At 48.5% G+C, this 20000-nt stretch overlaps 3 protein-coding genes across 3 annotated transcripts in view; 1 reads left to right on the top strand and 2 right to left on the bottom strand.

Annotated features, from left to right (window-relative positions):
- LOC126573212 (uncharacterized) overlaps positions 1-14872 on the bottom strand; it is a 19358-nt gene extending 4486 nt beyond the window's left edge. Inside the window, exons 1-2 of the mRNA XM_050233170.1 lie at positions 14246-14872; positions 2045-2330 (exon numbers count right to left, since the gene is read on the bottom strand). Of these exons, the coding sequence (XP_050089127.1) occupies positions 2045-2107 (63 nt within the window). The 5' untranslated portion in view covers positions 2108-2330; positions 14246-14872. The remainder of the gene's footprint in view (positions 1-2044; positions 2331-14245) is intronic.
- Positions 14873-15554: 682 nt separating this feature from the next.
- On the bottom strand, positions 15555-16184 carry LOC126573228 (uncharacterized). Its single transcript, XM_050233189.1, has 2 exons — positions 16113-16184; positions 15555-16034 (listed from the first exon to the last, which is right to left on the bottom strand). Exons 1-2 carry the CDS (start codon positions 16155-16157, stop codon positions 15597-15599), a joined length of 483 nt encoding a protein of 160 aa, XP_050089146.1. The 5' UTR covers positions 16158-16184; the 3' UTR covers positions 15555-15596.
- A 3321-nt stretch (positions 16185-19505) lies between these two features.
- The window catches only part of LOC126573208 (pre-mRNA-splicing factor Slu7), a 2032-nt gene continuing 1537 nt past the window's right edge, over positions 19506-20000 (top strand). The window contains exon 1 of the mRNA XM_050233164.1: positions 19506-20000. This exon is cut by the window's right edge and continues 1537 nt beyond it. Coding sequence (XP_050089121.1) covers positions 19599-20000 — 402 coding nt within the window. The 5' untranslated portion in view covers positions 19506-19598.

Here is a 20000-nt window from a genome sequence, read left to right on the forward strand (position 1 = left end):
CGAGCGAGCCGCACGTTCGCTTCGGACTTCGCTCGTCTTCGGATGGCACGCGGTCCGGCCGGTATGCTATTGACCGGAATTATCAGTCAACCGTGACGACCACTGACACCGTGACTTAGCAAAGTGGCCACCAACCGGTGTGGCGGTAATTTGCGCACACGAGGCGACCGCGAACCGCGGCATAGCGCTCCCTGGCGTAGCTGGCGAGCCTTGGAACCCATCTATTAAGGTCAGGTACGGCACCTGACCGTCCGGCCAACCCACCGACGCTGTTACCGATAATTAAGCGGGCCGCGCGGACAGAGTGTGGCAGTCATAAACGCTCTGAACGGCACACACGCGCATTACCGTGTGGTGCGGATGAAGATGATCATCTCACCTCTAGGGATCGCGATCCGGTGTGCGCGCGCGATCCAGTGAAGACGCGGGACGCGTGTGAGCATTTCGGTCAGAAGTGAAATCTTTGATTTGGTACCAAATTAGTGGCATTGGGCAGCCCCCGGAAGGGAAGCGTGGTTCGTTCGTGGTCAGCGTAGCGCACGATGATGAATCATCTTTTCGTTACACCCTCACTCTCCGCATGACACCGGAGGGTCGTGGCGTGCTTCCGAAGCGTTCCGAACTTCCGCAATACTGCAATAGACACCCAACCAACACGGCAAACGTGTCCGGAGATGTGGGCTGCAAGACGACGACGACGACGACGACGACGACGACGACGACGTGGGAAGCACCATTCCAGGCAACAACACGAAAGAAAGAAAAAAAAAGAAAAACAACCGGGAAGGGAACGAGCGAAAACAGTGTGTCGATCAGCGAAAACATGCTCATGAGGTCAGCATGGTGAGCCGCCCAAAAGGGAATGACCGGCGCGAAACAACGAACCGCGTCTTGAAGACGAGCCGTGACGGAACCCCTTGGCGGCAAAGAAGCTTCTGACTGGGAATGGGAAGTTAATGAGCGCCGAAAACACTCGAGGATCATAAAACAAGACGGCATCGGACGGCTCTGTGGTGCCGTGGGTGTTAGAGCCTTTTGTTGTTGACGCTACGGGCATTGACCCCCCCCCCCCCCCAAAAGAAGGGGGTGATTTGACCATTGTGTGACCACTGTTGACCGGTGGTCAGTCACGCTGGTTGGGGCAAAGATTTATAGTGTTTTTTTCCACACTCCTAAACTTTTTATTTCGATCAGCTGATGCCCGATCGGTAGCCATTGCCTTGTGGTGTGCGTCCATTTTATGGTGGCTACTTCCGCGTTTTCCTCTCCACGCTGACACGCTTGTCACAACAGGATGAAGTTTAGCGAAGAAATATGTCACTCCTAGTTAATATGTTGGCGAAAAAGATAACGCAATCGCGAGGGCACTCGCTCTACGCCGGCAGATAGTGGAGCTGTTGATTATTTTTTGGCTAAACCGCGCTCCGCCTTTTTTTCCTTTTCATTGCGCTTTTGTTTGTAGTTTGCAATAGTCTACTAAGATGATGGTATTGAGATATACTGGGCGCTATAATTGAAATGATGTAGATCAGCAGATGAAGCAATTACTCATAAAACGTTGAGAAACGATTGGCGATTGTTTTAGTTTAATTTTTACCACCATCTATAAAGCCGCTCGGTCAGCGTGAAAGAGCGTACCGTTGGGGAGAGGGAACGACCAGCGAATGTGACGTAAGGAGTGAGCAAAATCTCACCGCAAGAAGCACAATTTTCGCGGCAAAATCTTTTGGAAGCAAAATGCTGGCAATAGTTAATGGTATCTTATCTCGGTTTCCCATAAAACCGTGTCCACGCACAGCAGTTTGATGCAAAGAGGAAAACATGCTGATCACAAGACGCTACGCATTTCATGTTTCTTGAGCGTTTTGTTGTTTACACTTATTAGTCAAATGAAACAACTGCTCTTAATGGCCGGGTTTACTAAACGATCGTATAGAACAGCTGATGGTACAGCGAAGATCACAATCGCTCTGACACGAAGCACACGCGAACGGCCACTTACATAACATAACACTACCGATCGCTACCGGTTCCGACCACTTACCAGCGATAGGCATGCCGAGATGCAGCAGTAGATGAAGATGTTTCGTTTGGAAAAGTAACCCATGCTGAATGCTTCGCCTATGCACCCTCTGTCCGAAGGGCAGGGCAGGGAAGAGGAGTGGACGGTCCGTATCGATCGGCTAATGCTGCAGCATCGGTAATCGGCGACAATCCATGCGACCGATGAAGGGCGAAAGTCACACCAGCACCACCACAACCACCACCGCTACCGTTGTATGTCGCTTTCGTTTCGTTGATTTTTCAGACCAGACAATGGCGTTAATGCTCTGCAAAACAAAAGGCAAATGAAAACGATTAGTTTAGGCAAACTGTTGTTGGAATAAACTAAAATCGACGGAAACTCGCGACACGAGCGCGCATACGATCCATCGGCTCGCCAATGGACGCCACCGAAAAACCGGGAAAACTTGTTTCTTGCCCAAAACCTTACAGCACACGTGCGCGACCACTAAGCGCGAGCAGACGGATCTCCGTGACCACGGTTCAGGTTCCGGTTATCGTTTGGTCACCGGTCTCCATTTCGTCCAGTTTTTGGGAACTGTTTGCGAAATCGAAAGTTCGAACTGGTTCCCTGCTGCTGTGGTTGCGCAATCGCGTTTTCATACCCCCCCCCCGGGGGAAGAAGATCCATCGAAGTCACGCCGTCATCACCTGGGCTATCGGTCGACCAGGGCAATAAAAGAACAATGTGAACCAACGGGAGCCTGTTTTGGATCCGTCTGGGTGCAATTTCTGGTCTGCAGAGAGAGGCGCGCCCGCCTGATGCCATTTGACTTTCGCTGGCGTTGGCATTTGATATCGACTCGCCTATCACCATAGTGATTCTATTGTGTCACCGGACTATTGTGATGCAAATATGCCCGGCGTGGCATCACATCATCACTTTGCGATCGATTGTTTCTCGCTCGAAACCTCTCATAAACAGTGCGCAACGCGATCGCGCGATGGATTTTTCCTCATAAATTTTAATCCATTAAAAAGAGGAATTTTACATAAATTAGTTCAACCTTCGCTGGGCTGACTAGCCGGGGATGGAAGGTACTTTCACCCGGAGACGCGCCGCTAACTGCTTAATTTGGTTTCCATCTCAATCCCAGGCCGCTCGCACTTTCTTCTTATCATCGGGGCGCGGCGCGAGCCCCCCCCCCGGTCCCCAATCCCGGCCAGGGCAAAGGCGATCCGATCAGCAATGGCTAATGGATTTTAGAAACACCCACCGTGCGCTGTGACGGAATCAGTTGATCATTTCCAGCCCAGGGACGATGTTCGACGTGGTGGTGAAGGGTTGCGTAAATACGGGAGAAGTCCCCAGCCCTTTCAAAGGTGAGAAAATGCAGTCCACCCACAAGGGCTCCCCGCCCTAGAGTTGGCAGTTTTGCAATACGATGTTGTTGTCTCACGATGCTTTACTGCTGGGGGGCTTCGGGAGAGGTTCGATGTGAAAATTGTGATTCTTGGAGCACCCGCAAGTGAAATGCTGTTAGTGATGGCAACATTATGAGCAGGGAAAATTAATAATCACCACCGGGAACGGGCGCGCGCGCGTGAAGATGAGGTTGGAAGGATGAGAAATGGATGGTGGTGGCGGACATCGCCACAAGCCACACGGGGAGAAGATGTTCAATAAAAGAAGAAATCTCTGCTCTCATGCGGGTTGTATGTTGTAATGCTGCTGCTGTTGCTGTTGTTTAGCCCATCATTAATGATGATTTTTGCACAATGATTATGTTCGCTTGGCGAACATACTGGTGGGTCGCAACATGGCCACTGGTGGGAATTCTGCTTTCAAACTCCTCCCCTCTCTGCGCCCCTTGCAGTGGAGTGTCTGACTGGGGATGTAGTCCGAGAGACACGACGGTGCGTATGCGGTGTTGATGGTGACGAGGAAGGAAGACTCATCTTCACTTCTCGGCAGTCGGTGTGGTGTGCGGTGCGAGTGAACGATCGAGATGAAACAATGGATGCATTTGTTTTGCCTTCGTCTTTGCATTTCTTCAACGCAACGCATCTTGCACGCTGCACCCTCGCACTGCACGAGAAACGCGTGTTCGATAAGATGATGAGCTGGATGTAGTGCGTATGGGGTTTTTTTTTTCTATGTTTAGATTGGTGTAGCTACGGTAGGCATATAATTTACTCTCTATGACCTTTAAATGAAGTCGCAAGCTGCTTTATGAACAGCATGCAGCATCATAGAGCGTTAGTTGTGCAACAGGCATTTGGTTCTACAGCAGTATTATGCTACAATACAATAGCATCGCTAATCGTAAAATATACCGTTGGATATTTCAGTAAGCTTTTAATTACAATAGTAAATTAATGTACAGTTCTCCAACCTTGCCTTTATTAGGAATGAATTCAGCAAACTAACTTTCGTCTGCGGCATCATTTGTAATCTGCATAACATTTTCTTTAAAATGGGGGGCTAATTTTCTTTTCTGACATTAATTTTATACATTTTTCCATGAAAGCTGAACCTTTCAAGAGAATTTTGTATATGTTTTGTTGATCAATCGAAATAAAACTGAAAAAGATATTCATTTTTGAACAGTCGCGCCTCATGCATTTGCAGACACGCATGTCTCAATTTGATGCCATGGGCGTAAGTTTATAACATGTCTTCTCCCAAATACGTCAAAATCTTCATCAAAAGTTTTAGTTCATTATGGCATTTCCAAAAATAGGTATAGGTTGATATTTTGCAAAAAAAAATCATCAAAAATGGGCCGTTTTCGGTACGAATCAAAAGACTTGTTTAAGCGACGAACCCGGTTTGACAAATGCGTCTCCGGTTTCCGGGACCGAGCCTTTTGAAATATTTAACACGTTATCCGGGCACTGTTTTCCTGTTAGCCCCGTTGTATTTTCAGAAAAAATTATGATACTTTCTTTACAATAATTATGTAAAGCACGTTTCCCTAGGCATAATCGTGAAAAGCATCACTTTTTCAAAGAGATTATTTTTTAATACTTTTCACATAAAATATCTTCAAAAATGAGGCGTTTTTGACTCGAATTAAACTTAGCCCCCCTTTAACGTGAATACAGCCCTGCAATAAATTCGAGTCGCATCTCAACCTAGGAACTGATCGTAAACGAAATGTTCTCTTACGATACAGCCCATATTGAAGGGTCGTTTAATAAACCTAGGCACATTTCAATCATATTTGAATATTTGTAGCTTGCAGCATAACGGGTACGATTTTAAACAATACAAAACTGCACCCTTTCGTAAAGGATTTAATTAAATTGCTAGAGGTAAAATGATTTTTGTAGCGCCAATTAGCCAGAAATGGATTCTAATATTTTGTTTACGGTTTTTAATAAAAGCCATCCTACTTATCATCTGGAGCATAATCCAGGTACGTGAATACTGTTGGGCGCTTTAATTATGCTAATTAAATATGCAAAAAAAAAAACTCCACAAGACTGCGTCACCCGATCTCTACGCCCGCCTGCACATCGTCTTGAGCAACATGCATCGCCCTGTCCATGGCCTATCTGGGCACCACTTTCAGCACCGTCTGATCTCCAAACCCCACGCCGGCCCTTGACGACGTGGCCCATAATTCCACTTAATTAATCCGCTGGAAATTATATGGAAGAAACCAAATGCTTAGTGAAATGGAGTGGCCATGCCTGCGAATGAGATGACAACACGCCGCAGCGCCGATGACGGTGTCGCCACGAATTAGGCGCGCCCGTAGCACACTGGCCATTATGCGTTGGTTCGGCTTTCGTTTTTGCAATTTACCCCAAGTTTTACAATTTTGAGACAGACGATGTGACAAATAGAAAACGAGTCGAATGGGCGGGCAGCCAGAGCATGAAACTGCTGGTTTACACCACTTCCGTGAGTGGGTAAGCATAGGGCGGTAACGGTTTTGGTCAATGGTCGGAGCGGATCGTGTTTTATGCGCAAGCAACCAACCCGCTTTGTTGCATGTTTACTTTCCACCCGGACAAAACATGCCGTTTTTGGAGTTTTGGAGACCTTCCCCTAAAATCGGCGACCACAATACGGCGGACCTTCGATAGTTAGTGTCTTGTTTTTTTTTGTTACAGAGAACGAAACAATAGCGAGCATTTAAAGTCTCGCTTCACAGTTGCATAGAGGAGCTGCAGTGCAGCGTACCCACGAGCTGACCAACCTTTCGGTGTGTGACATCGAAAACCGTTGCATTTCGTACCAGCACAGAGTGTCCATTTGCTCCCAGTACCCGCATTTGCTCACAAAGAAGAAGAAGAAGCGCTAAGATAATGGAAAACAACGAAACAACGCACGGAATGCAACGCAAACAATGTTGTTGCGAGGTTTTTCGCGAAGCGTATTTTGTTTGTCTTGTTTGTCTTTTGTGTTTTGTGGAGAACCTTGATGGAACGACACGATGCAGCCCCAATTTAGTTCGTGGCAATGTGCCCTGCCCCGCTCTGGGAACATTATTGGCAAACGTTGCGCACTCGGTTGCACACCCAAGCTCTCTGTTCTCGGTGCCCGCGTTCTCTAGCTCTCTAGCGCGAGCTAGCGGAGCGTTGGGTGATCTCAAATGGCTGACTAGGGCGTTGTAGGGTATGTCAAAGACAAGATCGCAGATTGGTGGCGGTGGACCCGCACACAATGCTCAAAATGGACGACTCAAATGGGTGGGCCATCTTCGTTTTGCGATGCGATGCTGTACCCCGCGGCCTGTGTGTCGTAAGAATGCGCTAGTCCACCCCGGGGGTTGAATGGTAAATTGTGCTAAGAGGACGATTACCAATCGCTCGACGCTCGAGAGGGCGTACGGATGAGCTGAAGGTTTTGCGTGGCGTGGGTAAAAAACCGCCGAGCTGGTGTGTGGCAATGGTTTTATTCTTTTTTTTAAACGGTCATCCTTAAATGGAAGCATAATGCAGCTGCACGCAGGCACCACAGAAGGTAGCGTGCGACTGTGCGTACCATGAATGAACGGGAGGCTAATCTTGCAAATGCTCGACTGGCACGGACTGGCTTCAATGAAGGCACTGGCATTAGCGGATGATGGGACGTTAAGGGACACTTACAAAGTCAAGAAGCGCATGATGATGTGATGTTGCCTTAGAGCTTTTTTTTTTGTTACAATGTCATGCTGCTGGAACACTTCTTCTGACCATGGTGAAGCATCATGACTCATCGCACGAAACCACACCCCCGCGCTAACTCTCTAATCTTTTTGATTTCATTTTTCCAGCTGACCGCACACCGCTGGTTGTCATGTGCTGGCTCGTGGTCACCGGAAAGATCACCGCATCTCGATCGATCGACGTGCACTTTCGCCACATTCTCGACAGTCGAACATAAAAGCGGTCACATGACGTATGATGTCGGCTTGGCTTTAATGAGCTGCATCGAACCACCATCCGTGCATCTGCAAGGGAGATTTGCATAGCAAAAAAAAAAGGGGTGGGGGGGAAACACACGCGCAAAGAAAAGCAACGGTCACAGGACGCTAAGCACACAGCGCGTCTAATGATTGGTGCGCAGCGAACTAACGACACACCCGGCTTAATTGTTGGATCCGTAACGACGTTATGCACGACTTAGGATTGGCTAGTTTCACTGGCGCGCAAGTAGACATTGATCGGAGACGAATGAACCCCCCGGGGCTGATCAGCCTACTTAACCTTTACGCCGGCCGAAAGAGGAACAAACGCCTTTCCTTTCGCTGGGAAATCCTTTTTTGATTGTTTCACATTTAACATAGCAAGCGACTCGCAACAAGATGCTGATGGATTGGTGGTAACGGTAGCAGTACGGAAAGCTAGTAGTTAAGCCGCGTGCCGTCGATTGTCGATGCAAATCAGCTTATAGGGCCCACCATGCTCAGCATCGCGTCATCGCGATCATTGGCACCACGAGTGTGGGCGCCAGTCGAGCGAACGAACGAAAGTTCAATGAAACCCTTTTGCCAACATAATCAGGAAGAGACCGGCACGGCGTGTGTATCCCAGGCACACACAAATACACACGCGATGTGTAACGAGGAGGCGAAAGAAACGAAACCCACGCAGCATCACCGCGGTACGAGAACCGGGCGAGCATAATGATGCTACGCCAGAGCATCGTCATCGTCATCACACACGAAACAAAAGCGTCCAAGCGCCTCGCCCCGCCACTAATCGTTAATCAGCATCGGTGTGGTGCGCGTGAAATCGTAATTTACGCTCGTTCGTTCTTGTGCGGCGTTTGAGAGGGTTTTTCGTTTGGGAGTTTTTTTTTTTATTGTGATTTTCGATCTCCGGGACCGAGGCTGAGACCGACGGGTGGGGGGGGAGTGAGGCGAAACCTACGAAAGCGGTTAATCATGCAGCATGATCAGTTGAATCGACAAATCGAAAGCAGCTCTTGCCACGGCGGCCAGGGCGGTGAGCGATGACTCCAGCAGGGAACACACCACGCCATGCGAGCGATTTACGAGGCGATGTTAAATCATTGTTTTCTTTTCGTTTTACTTTCCTGCCAGCCAAGCCAAGCAGCAGTGAGCAAACGCATCTTCACAATCTTGAACTCAAGGTCTGTTGCTAGCAGTTCTGGAAATAGTAGTGCTCAAAATTTTGGCATAAAGATCACAGCCTGATTGAGAGTGCGACCGGAACTCCCATCAGCATTGTTGCAGTGACAAACGGTGGGGTTCGTCGCTTTGAGTCTTTTGTATCATCCGGTCCAAGTCTCCCGGTAGGGAACTGTCGAGAAGTGTCCATTCACCGGTTTACCTTGTGCAAAAGGCACATTCTGTACCTCAAAGTGTAGTTAATGTACCGTCGAAGGCATTCGTAGGCTTCGTGGTGCAATCTCAAGGATAGCGATAGTCGCTCGAAGGGTAATGCAAAGCATGCACGAATTGTCAATGCAAATAATGTCATCGAAAAATTTTAATAAAGTTTTAGCGCTTTTCGGTTAAACTTGGACCATCTAAGCACGTGGATCGAGGTGCTGTAGAATCTTAAATAATAATTAAATTGATAACAATTAAATTAAAAAAAACAATTGATGACTTCAGACCATCACACCATCGTTGGCCAACTGTTTTCTCCCAACTCCAACGTAGTTATCGGTGCTAAAGCTAACTGTTTCCTACGATCCCCTTGATCTGGTGGACGACGCTAAATGTTCGACAATCAATATTCGATGAACGTTCGAACAGCGGTGACGTACCACTGAATGTTTCCCCGACCCGGGACGGAAACGCCAGCCAACTGTGTCAGCCCGATTTGCCTACCGCTCCGCACCGCACAGGACTGCGCTGATGGAATAATGAATTGATTTCCCCTCCCCGTCACCTAGCGACGACCGTAAGGCAGCGATTGCAACATCGTACCCACCCTCCCAGTTGCTGCCCATCGCATCACATCGTAGCCGCGACCATATCCGGGATCCCGGTTCGGGAGAGGACCGCGATAACTGTACTCACAGCGCGTAAGAGGGTGCCATTCACCGCTTGACACCGAATTTCGCACTTTATAGGCCGTACAGAGAGAGAGAGAGAGACACGCGCGCGTGGAGCAAAAAAATCAAATAATTTGCCAGTCGGTTAATAATGGGTCACGCACAGCACGTGGCCACCGGTCAGCTGAGCGAGCGAGCGAATCGAGCAAACTATCGAGCACGGGAAGGAACCGTTTTGGGAGTGGAGTAGCTGCTGGGCTGTTTATGTTGCTCCGGACAACACAATCGCCAGCTAGGGCGCTTCACTTGGCACATTATGTTGTGTCATAATGGACTCACCTGTTGTTGGGCACATTATCCGTTACGGCTTCCGCCAGGATGAGCCCCGGGGACCGTATATCCGATCATGGGCCAATGGCCATCGAATTGATTTTACCATCCAGCCAACTAAATGGCGAACGTACGAACGGCGGTAAGGAGGAGTGCAATGATCGGTAGCATTTCCCGCACAGACTGTTGGACGATTCAATTAGCTATCGCACGAAGATGCTAGCGGCGCTAGTTGCTCGGTTCCGTGGCCGTTCTTCGAATTGGAAACTGTCGCATCCGCTCCGTGGTGGCTCCGTAGTACGTCGCTCGTTAGACGGAATGACGGTTTTACCACCTTAACCACAATATTGTTCCCGAGTGGCACGAGGAAAGAAAAAAACGAAACGAAAAATGGAAACAAATTACATCCGATCCGTGGTCTCCGGAAAATGGGAACCAAACCAGATCGATGCTCTGTCCCAGTGACTTTCCATTTCTTTCCCGAGGCACTTTTCGCAACGCAGATGGGAGGAAACCCAAAAAAAAAACAAATCCCGGCCTGATCGCACCGACCAAATGCCAAAAAATCAAACGAACCAATCACGCTCTATAACGCTATTTGCGTTGCGGTTGCAATCTGGCCAGCCTTCAGGCCAGCCACGCACCGTAGCTGCGGTTTAAATTTGGGGGGGGGGGGGGGGGGCACGTACCCACGAATGCGCTCGAGAAAGTTTGCAACCGGAACCGCGTGCACCGCGCCCGTAAAACCGGAATTCATCGATTACGGGCGCCGATTCCGATCCGGGTGTGTTTTGGGTGTTTGATTGTCTCTCGGGCCGGCGGGTGGTGTGGTGCTGGTATTGGTTCAACCGAACCTAATAGTTGCTCCAGTTTCACGTGTTTTATGTGTATCTCTACCGCTCGCCCATTCGCTCGCTCGATCGATCGCTTTGTTTCCTTCATCTGCATCCATTCAACAGCCAGCCAGATCAGCTCCAGTTGCCAGTTGCCGTGCTGGTGCTGATGCCGGTGATGCAAACTAAGGCGAAACTATGCGTACGCAACACTGATGGAGGGTAGGGCGGGGGTCAGTGGAAATCGGTTGGTATTCCCCCCCAAATCGCAATCGGAATGTGGGTGCCGCCGGTGAGCAAAAGCTAGATCGCCTCGTTGCACAAGCCCACCCATCGTCATCGCGGCCAGGGTGGGGGGGGGGGGGGGGGGGTTGCTCTCGTGGTCGAAAAAGGGTTCAAAGCACGCGCCACACACATATGCAGACCGCCTAGTAGCAGCTGTTGAGTTGTGCGGTGGTGAGGTGAGTAAAAAGGGAACGTTGTACGCTCGACAAACACCACCAACAACAACAACAACATGATCGCTGTGGGCGCCCCACTTTGTCATACGTGTACGTGCGGCGAGACGGTGGCCATGATCGGGGCCTGGCTGGCTCCGTCTGTGGCTGCGTTTGTTCGTTGGGTTCGCGTTGTGGTGGGTGACGCCCGCAAAGACAGCGCGAGTCCTATAGGACGCGAGTTGAATGAAACGCACGAACAGCTCGTGATCTCGCGGATGCGATGTTGCTCCACGGAGTCGCTTACCCGCTCGATGACTCATGATGGACGATGATGCGAGGTTCCGCAAATACGGTCACGAACCTTCCGCGCCACCGCGTCCAACCGCGAGTGACGAGCATACCATCGACGCCTCACGTAGTCATTCGTCTTCGCGTAGTGTTGGTGCTGAGATCAATATTTGCAATACTGCCACGGTGAGCACACAGGCTCAGCGCAAGGTCTACATATCTCGTTTGCTGTGGCCACCGTCTACAAAACGTCTACGCCAGAGCCCCAAAACAGTAGCCCAATTTCGTTACGCCGAGCGTCTTTCGTTGTTAACAACAATAAGAGAGAAAAAATGTGTGTTCTTGGCTATTGTGAGGTAAAGGCTATTTGCAGCGGTCAAACAAGTAGCGAACCGGTGGCCGGAGATCAACTCGTTGTACTCGCGATCGCAACGTCGCGACGCGATCGAAGGTTCGAGATTTTTTTTTGGTTTAGTTCGGTTTGGTGCGTCTGCGAACGGCAGCAATCGAAGAGCAATCGAAGAGCGCAAACCATGGCCGTCTGCTAAGCCAATACTACCACCAATACTACTACTACTACTGCTGCTATCGTCGCGACGGTTTACGCTCACGGCGCGGCATTCCGATACACCGTATAATGGCAAACAATGTTCACGCTCCACGCTCGATTGCTTATGCTAATCCCATTGCCTGACATTGAGCCCTGTCCAGCACCCCCGTGTCCACCTAGTCCTCACTCGAAAAGCCGGTTCGCTCCGGCCGAACGGACACCTTAGGGGTGCGAAGCCAGGGGCCACTTTTTTTTTTTGGTTCCGGTTCTTGGCTGACATTTTTCGACCACTTACGCAATGGTCGCGAATGGTGGCTCACAAATATTTGACACGGCGGCGGCCCCCACCCGGGGGGAGTTGTGGTCTTGCTTCACTGCAAAGCCCCCAGGGGCGATACCCAGCTGTGTTGCCCAGCTGTACTCGTCGCCGAGATTTTTGGGAGATTGTGAGGCGACCCGTATTGTGGTGAATGATCGAGAATGGAATGTTCAAACACAAGCAATTCACGATCCACGATCGTTTCTTGTAGCAAACGGTGGCTACAGCAAGCAGTTGGCGTTGGCGAAATCCCCAAAAAATCAACCTAAAAATTCCCGTGAAACATCTTGGACAGCGGCAAAGTACCGTGCAGTCAGCAGCGCAGAGACGACATTGAAAATTGTAGTGAAGTCTGGCTACTGATACTCTGTCTGTCTCGGCCTACCCGGCTAGTAACCAGCGGTGAATGGCATTCCGAATGCCGCACCGAACAGTGGTGTGCATCAGTTCCGTTCCGGTTCGGTTGCTGGAAACCGGCGGCGAGAAGAGAACCGCTGCGCTGCGTCGCTGTTTTGTTTGGGGCCAAATGTCAAGGATGAGAACCACGGTGTCTCACCAATGCTCTTCCGCGTGGGCTGATGCGTCGGAATCTGTCGGTGGAGCTGACAAATTGCGTGTAATAACGCACCACGCAGCTCTCTGCGGAGTAAATTGTTCAAACAAATAGGCAACCACAACCAAAAAACACTCATCCTCAGGCCATCGCCACGGTAGTGCATCACTCGCTTCAAGAGTTCTTTCCGCCTCAAAAAGCCTTGGTGCACCGCACGGCACCGGAAACTGAAGCATGAAAAACAAAAGCCATACCAAAGGAGGAGCAACGCCTTAAGGGCCATGGAACTCGGGTTCTTTGCATTTCTTTGCCGCTTCTCTCCCGCAAGTTAACGGAGGTTTTGTGGCCGTCGACGAGTAGGTAGTAAGAGTGGAATTGTTTTCTCGTGCAGAACGGGCGAAAAATTATAATCGTTTGGATCGTGGTGGCATGATGGCTGCATGATTAAGGGTAGCAAACATGCTTTACACCTACTTGCCCGTGCTTATATCCATTATGCATAGGAAAAGGGGTACGATACTATGCGATGCTGGTTTAGATGCGTTTTTTTTTTGCTACATACGCCAGGGCTCCGTTACAAATAGCTCAACCATAACAATTCACAAAACGCAGCGATTCTACGCTACGTCCACCTTCGTACTAATGCTCTAAGCGAGCGAGCGAGCGGGTAGTTAGCAAACGATCGCTGGTAGGTAGAGGAAAGCTAGATTCCATTTCGATCCCTTCGCAGAAAGAGGTAGCCGATCTTCATCCTGTCTCATGTCTCCTCACGCATACACAGCGCCACTGTAGTGCGCGACGCGTTATTTCTGAAGATGATGTCATGATGGCCCACTGGCACTCGGCCCCGGCATTGATGGCCGGCGTGCGCGATATATGTGTAAGGCTGATTGACGTGCCACAAATTCGCAAGAACGCTTCCACTGTCGTCCACGCAGCGCTGAGCGCCGAGCGCCGAGCTTTGTTTGACGAGAAGTCGAACCGCACCACGAATCAAGTGTTAAGACGGATCGACCGAGCGACGATCGCGCCGTTTGCTTCGTAGCTTCGTTTCATCTTTCTCGATAAACAACGGCACCACCGCGCAAGGTGCCCGGCTCGGGGCGAAGAGGTCCGCGATTAGTCAGTGACACCTTTACGCTTCATTGCATATTCATGGCGCGTATTTGGTTGTCCAAACCGTCCCGTGCACTGCTCGCTCCACGGGGCTGCGATCGCAATGGAAAACGAGTTCTTAGCTCTGGCCCCGTACGAGAAGCATCTTCGCCTGGGTCAGATGCAGTCCGGTTAGGGTCCAGTCGGGCTTATTGTTTTTAATTTATTCATGACACATTTCTATTGCCATTGTGATGCCATGTCGATGAGGTTTTTCGGAGAGCCAGCCTCTTCTACGCAAAAGGCATCGAAGCTGGTGCGCGCTGCCTGTAATCTGTCTGCCCGGAGAAACACTCAGAAATGCTCACCTTTTAGGTTCCACTAAGAATGTGGTAATTGCTTAAAGAGGTTGTCTCTCTCTCTCTTTGGCTCGGTGTGTTCGCTGTTCGGATTTTGGTCGTTTGCGGCTATCGGTTGATGCTTGCGAGTTGCGGGGTTTTTTCACAACAAAATCACGTATCACGTATCACTGTTGCTGTCGTGCTTTTGATCGATTTCGAGATTAAACTTTTACAAACTCCCGCAAGCCGTTGCACTCGTTTTTTTCTTTCCCACAAACAAGCACTATTGGCCACCATTCAAGCAGATACTACCTTCTCCTGCCAGTGAGCCATTCAAACAGACTCAGACGCGAGCCGGTTGCATGCTTTCGAGCAATCGAACGATCGAGTGCTTCTAATCGCCAACATGAGCCAGCACTAGCACGCGCGGATTAGCTGCAGGCGCATACCGAACACAGAAATCACCAAACGCAGACTCTGGCGTGGCTCCGTGGCCAAGATCGTGGAACTGATTAAGTAACAAAACACATAAATGTCGTTATATTTCGATTTGGTGCGCGTCACTGTAACCAACGAACGCACAGCTTTTCGTTACACTTAACAAATACTCGAGTACATACGCTGGAACGGACCAGGCGCAACCCCACCGACTTACTCTGCGGCTCGCGGGAAAATGAGCCTCCGTCGTGGTGGCTGAGCGAGCGAGCGAGCGAGCGATCTCTTTGGTTGCTGCGGAGCGAGATTTGAATCGTGAGCGGGCGCTAGTTGTGGCGGCAAGATGGGCGACCTATTCGTGGCAGCACGTGCGGTGGTCGGAGATCATTTTGGGAAGGGTTTCGGGCTCGAATGGTACATAAAGTAGTATAATGAATTTAATTTCAATTGAGAATGTATTAATAAAGCTCGATTTATTGTAAATTTACTCTTACTCCAACGTAAGAAGTGGGGGATGAGATGATTTTACGTGAGCGAGAGAGTACCGATGATCGATTTACGATCGCGAGAAACGAACGATCGCAAGCTCGACGAAATATTCGTTGAGTATAGACAGTGCGTTTCTCAATGATGGTACTATCCTAGTTTTTGTTTTCTTTCAAAATTAAACGAGGCCATATTTCATTATTATGCGCGTTCAAGAGGAAAGCTCGAAAGGAAAAAAGCTTGCAAAAGGGAAGATGAATTTTCAAATTGGCTCCACAGGTTTTACTCGGGGTAAGAATTTAAAAAATGGTCAACTTAATGGGGAAATTCGATATCTCAAGGCCTCAACAAGTCACACTCAAACCAGTCGGAGTTGATTTTAGAAACATTGCTTTATTTGCTGCATACCAATTTCGCAGATGGTCGAACCTGTGGTATCTGTGTTGTGGATCATCTTTTAACCAGCGATCTGGCCAACAGCGGTGCTGAGGCCAGTGGCCAGTTGGTTGAGGGAGCTTTGGAGGTTAGCGAGCCCGGCTACGTTCAGCGCACCCAGGCTGTTAACCGTCGAGGCAAGGACGGTCTGGATGTTTCCGAGGGCTGGAACCAGCGCATTAACGTTGCTACCGACACCATTCAGGATGTTGGTGATCTGAGTCACAGTATTCGCCAGCAACTGGTTAACAGCGCTCAACGTGGCCGAGGGCAAAGTAAATAGCGCGCCAGCAGCGGACAGCACGTTTCCGACCAACGTTTGTAGCGTAGCTCCGGCGGTGTTGCCGAGGGCAAACACCAGCGAACCAATCTGGCTCAGGAGTGTGGTTAACCTGGACACTGTAGTACTCAGTTGCACGAGGATCGAGCCTGACAAAAGTTGCGGTGCAGCTTGCGAGACCTGGATAAAAATTCCTCCGGTTAGATGGCAAATAGGAAGTGGTGGCAGCTGTGCTGTTGCCTGCTGGGAGATACTTACTGCAACGACGCAGACGACGACAGCGAGTGCGAGGATGAGCTTCATTTTGGGTTGAACGGTTACAACGGTGCGATGTACTATCCACAGATGGAGATAAAGTATGGTTCAATGATCGCTACCGTGTGGTTTATATACTGCAAGTGCCCCAAGACAGTCAACATCTGTTGCTTGAAGAACATGAATAACATACTTCTTCTTCCAGTAGCCAATATCGCAAAGTAAGATGCTTGCTAATCGCGTGTCGGGCCAAAAGAAAGGTTTCCATTCTAGCCCGAATGTCTAGCCGGAATTGGAACGAACCAGTCCTTCCGATAAACAGACAGCCTTTGTGCTCAACACGACGCACGAACTCTTTGTACGGTGGCGCGCGTTGGTGAGACGCATTTAAAAACTTACAGCAGAAACGTCTGGAACATTTTAATAATTAAACTTTAATGGTGTATTATTTTCGGCGTTAACAGCTAATTACTGTTTAACACTACTGTCTTATCATCATACTGTAGATAGCCCAAAGTTTCTGTGCCAGGTACAACCGTTAAACCTATTTTAAGCGGTACTAATTTTAATATTTAATTACGCCTGTATTCGCGATCCATATGATCAATAACTGATATGATCGCATATCCCAATGACTCCAGGACACTGGCTTGGATTGAAGAGAGATGCTTACCACAATCACTTACTAACAGGAAATTGTTTGAACAACAGTTTCAAGTCAATAACTATCAACATACATTGTACCGGATAGGCAGGCGTCCGTTGCTGGGCCTATGTCAATAAAATTATTTTCTGCCACTTGCTTGCAAGTTAAGGAATAGAAATGAAAGTCGATTTCATTTTGGTTTTGTATGTAGATGTGTAATTTTCATTTTGAGTATCTCAAACACGGCGTTAGAACTGTGCCGATCGTAGATCAATAAGAGCAAAGCATTACATTATCATCTATCATCGATCATCCTCACATATGAACGGTTTCGCGAACGATAAATCTTTGGAGCGCGACCAGTCAAATGATAAGCCTAGGTATGGCATGGGCCAACTCTTCTCTCGTTCGACGACCTTTCCTTCGATTGCTCAGCTGATAGACGCTATCAGAGGCGCAGGGGCGCCAGTTCGTTCGCATGCAATTAAAATATGACAATTTTGGTGAAAACTATACGAGTGTCTAGTGCTAAATGAGTACCATGTACGGATCAAACTTTAAGAAATACCGGAGAGACAATTCAACCACCAGAGGCGTAATGGCAAAACTGTTTGCTAGATAGAGAGTTTTAGAGTTTTAGAGAAATTAAGGACCTCACGATAGCCCTTAAACGTACACTAATGAGCTTGTAATATCCCTAATGAGCTTGTAATATCCCTAATGAGCTTCTAATATCGTGATTGCTAAATTCGTGTCGCAAATGATATATTTTGAATCATTTGATAACGCTTGAGAGTCGTTAAATTGGACGTCACTACAACACCAGTAAACTAGTGATTTGAGAGCAGATCGCGGGCAACCATGGTTAATGTTTGTCGTATACTCGTAGGAAGGTAGGCATCACGTAGTGCAGTGTAAATTATGTTCCCCAGTATTCGGAACTCAAAACTTGCAATTTCAGCTTCCTCTGGTTCGTCGCGGTTACTACAGCTGTCGCTGGTTTGGAAATGATTTGCCCACACAGGTATACCATCTGCTTCATTCAGCAATATGACCATGTATTGAATGGCACATTGATCATACGAAGCGTCCCAGAGGATGCAACGATGGTTTTCATTACTCAATTCCAACTCGATACGGCGGGCTCAAACTTTTGGGACGCGTTCTTGCCTCACGTAAACTCAGTCCACATAAAAAACTCAACAAACTTGCAAACCCTCATCATACCTGCGAATTGTACCGTCCGAGGAATTAAGATTTCCGAAACATCGCTCAGCATGGCGCATTTTGAGGAAAATTCTAACATCGCGGATCTAACGCTGTCGGCACCACACCTGGAACAGATTCCTGAGACATTACCGAACCTGAAAGGGATGTTTTCCTTCAAACTACGGCACTCATTGATATCATCATTCAATCTGGACTTTTTGCGAAATTTTACTCATTTAAAAACGTTCGCGCTAGAGCAAGGAAGTCTGGACACGATTATTGGTGGTGCTGATGCTCCGCATAACGACTCGATCACCGATCTTTCATTCGCTAGCAATAAGCTGAAGAGGATTCATTGGGACCTTTTTGCATCACTCGCCCAGCTCGAGATTTACAATTTCGCCAACAACACCATTGAAGAGCTCATTGGAACGCTAAGAAACAACAAAACAATGACTGTAAAGCTTTCCAGCAATGTGCTGAAAATGGTAGATTTATGCAACTGGAACCCGGAGGCTCCGTTTAAATTTCTCCACTTAGATGGGAACATGCTAACTGATCTACCGAAGTGCATTGGGGAAAAATATAGCCTAAGGGTCATAAATTTAAGCAGGAATCTGATATCAAACATCGACATGCAGGCATTTGCGCATCTCTCAGTATTGCAGCGTTTAGTTTTGGCAGGGAATCGCATTGCCACTTTCACGATCACCGATCAGATTGCTCTTCATCGCATGGATACAATTAATCTAGACAAAAATTGCCTGAACCTAGATGATCTGACTTCATCACCTGTGTGTACGTTTAAATTTCTTATCCAGTTGAATTCTACTTTCAAAACCAATAACATTAAATGCGTAAAACTAACCCAGAGTACATCCATTTCTACGTCCACGGATGCTGCTGCGTAGAAAATACCTACTTATCAAAGATGGAATAGTACGAATAATAAAGAAAAGATGTAGGAAGCTAGTTCCTTAAATAATGCTGCAATACTTACTTATCATGCGCCGCAAGCGACGGGAGGGGTTTGATTCGCTCATCACTACACTCTGGACCTGCCTTTCCTCTCCCACCGTAAGGCAAACGCAGAACCTATTCAGATTTCATTACGCTGAACCTGCAGGAAATTCTATTCGTCCCCAAAAATGATTGCGATTGATAACAGTATGAAAAACGGAGTTTCCTATCACTTCAATATCACCTTAACTTCCATTAGTTTTCCTATCACTGCCTATCATTACATGCATTTCAAGGTTTAATCGTCAGCTAAGACTTTTCCTTATTATTATGAAATAATAATCGAACCTACTGCACTCTTCCAAACAACTGAAAATCATACATTTCACCCACTTTTTACTGAGAAAAGTGTTTTGTTAACAACTCACACGCGCCATCATTCACACGAAACCAATTTCGAAATCCATTTCCGAAAATCTAGCACCCTAGCGGTGCTGAAGCTACACGGGGTGCACCGGGCAGTTTTATTACGGGCTGTGGTTGACTGGCCTGAGTTTGTTTACGTTCGTCTTTGTCGCAGTTATCGCGCATCCGCGAATTTAGTGATAAAAAGCAAAAGAAAATCATTTCCACAGAAAAATAGCGTGAAAAGTGTCCGGTAGAACTGCTGCAAGATGGCAGGCTCGTCGTCCCGCATCCCACTGTCGATGTTGCTACGGGACAAGGAGGCCGAAGATGAGGAACCGAAAAAGAAATCCCGCGAAGATTGGCGCAAGGCGAAAGAGCTTGAGGAGGCCCGTAAAGCGGGAACGGCCCCGGCCGCCGTGGACGAGGAAGGCCGAGACATCAATCCACACATTCCGCAGTACATCTCGTCCGTGCCGTGGTACTACAACACGACCGGCCCAACGCTCAAGCATCAGCGACCGCAGGAAGAACGGAAGGAGCACTTTTCCGGGATCGATGAGTGGTATAAGCGCGGCGTTGACACCACCAAAGTGGTGACCAAGTTCCGTAAGGGCGCCTGCGAAAACTGTGGCGCCATGACCCACAAGCGGGTGGATTGTATGGAGCGT

The sequence above is a fragment of the Anopheles aquasalis genome, chromosome 2 (genome assembly GCF_943734665.1).
Source record: "Anopheles aquasalis chromosome 2, idAnoAquaMG_Q_19, whole genome shotgun sequence".
Classification (NCBI taxonomy): Eukaryota; Metazoa; Arthropoda; class Insecta; order Diptera; family Culicidae; genus Anopheles; species Anopheles aquasalis.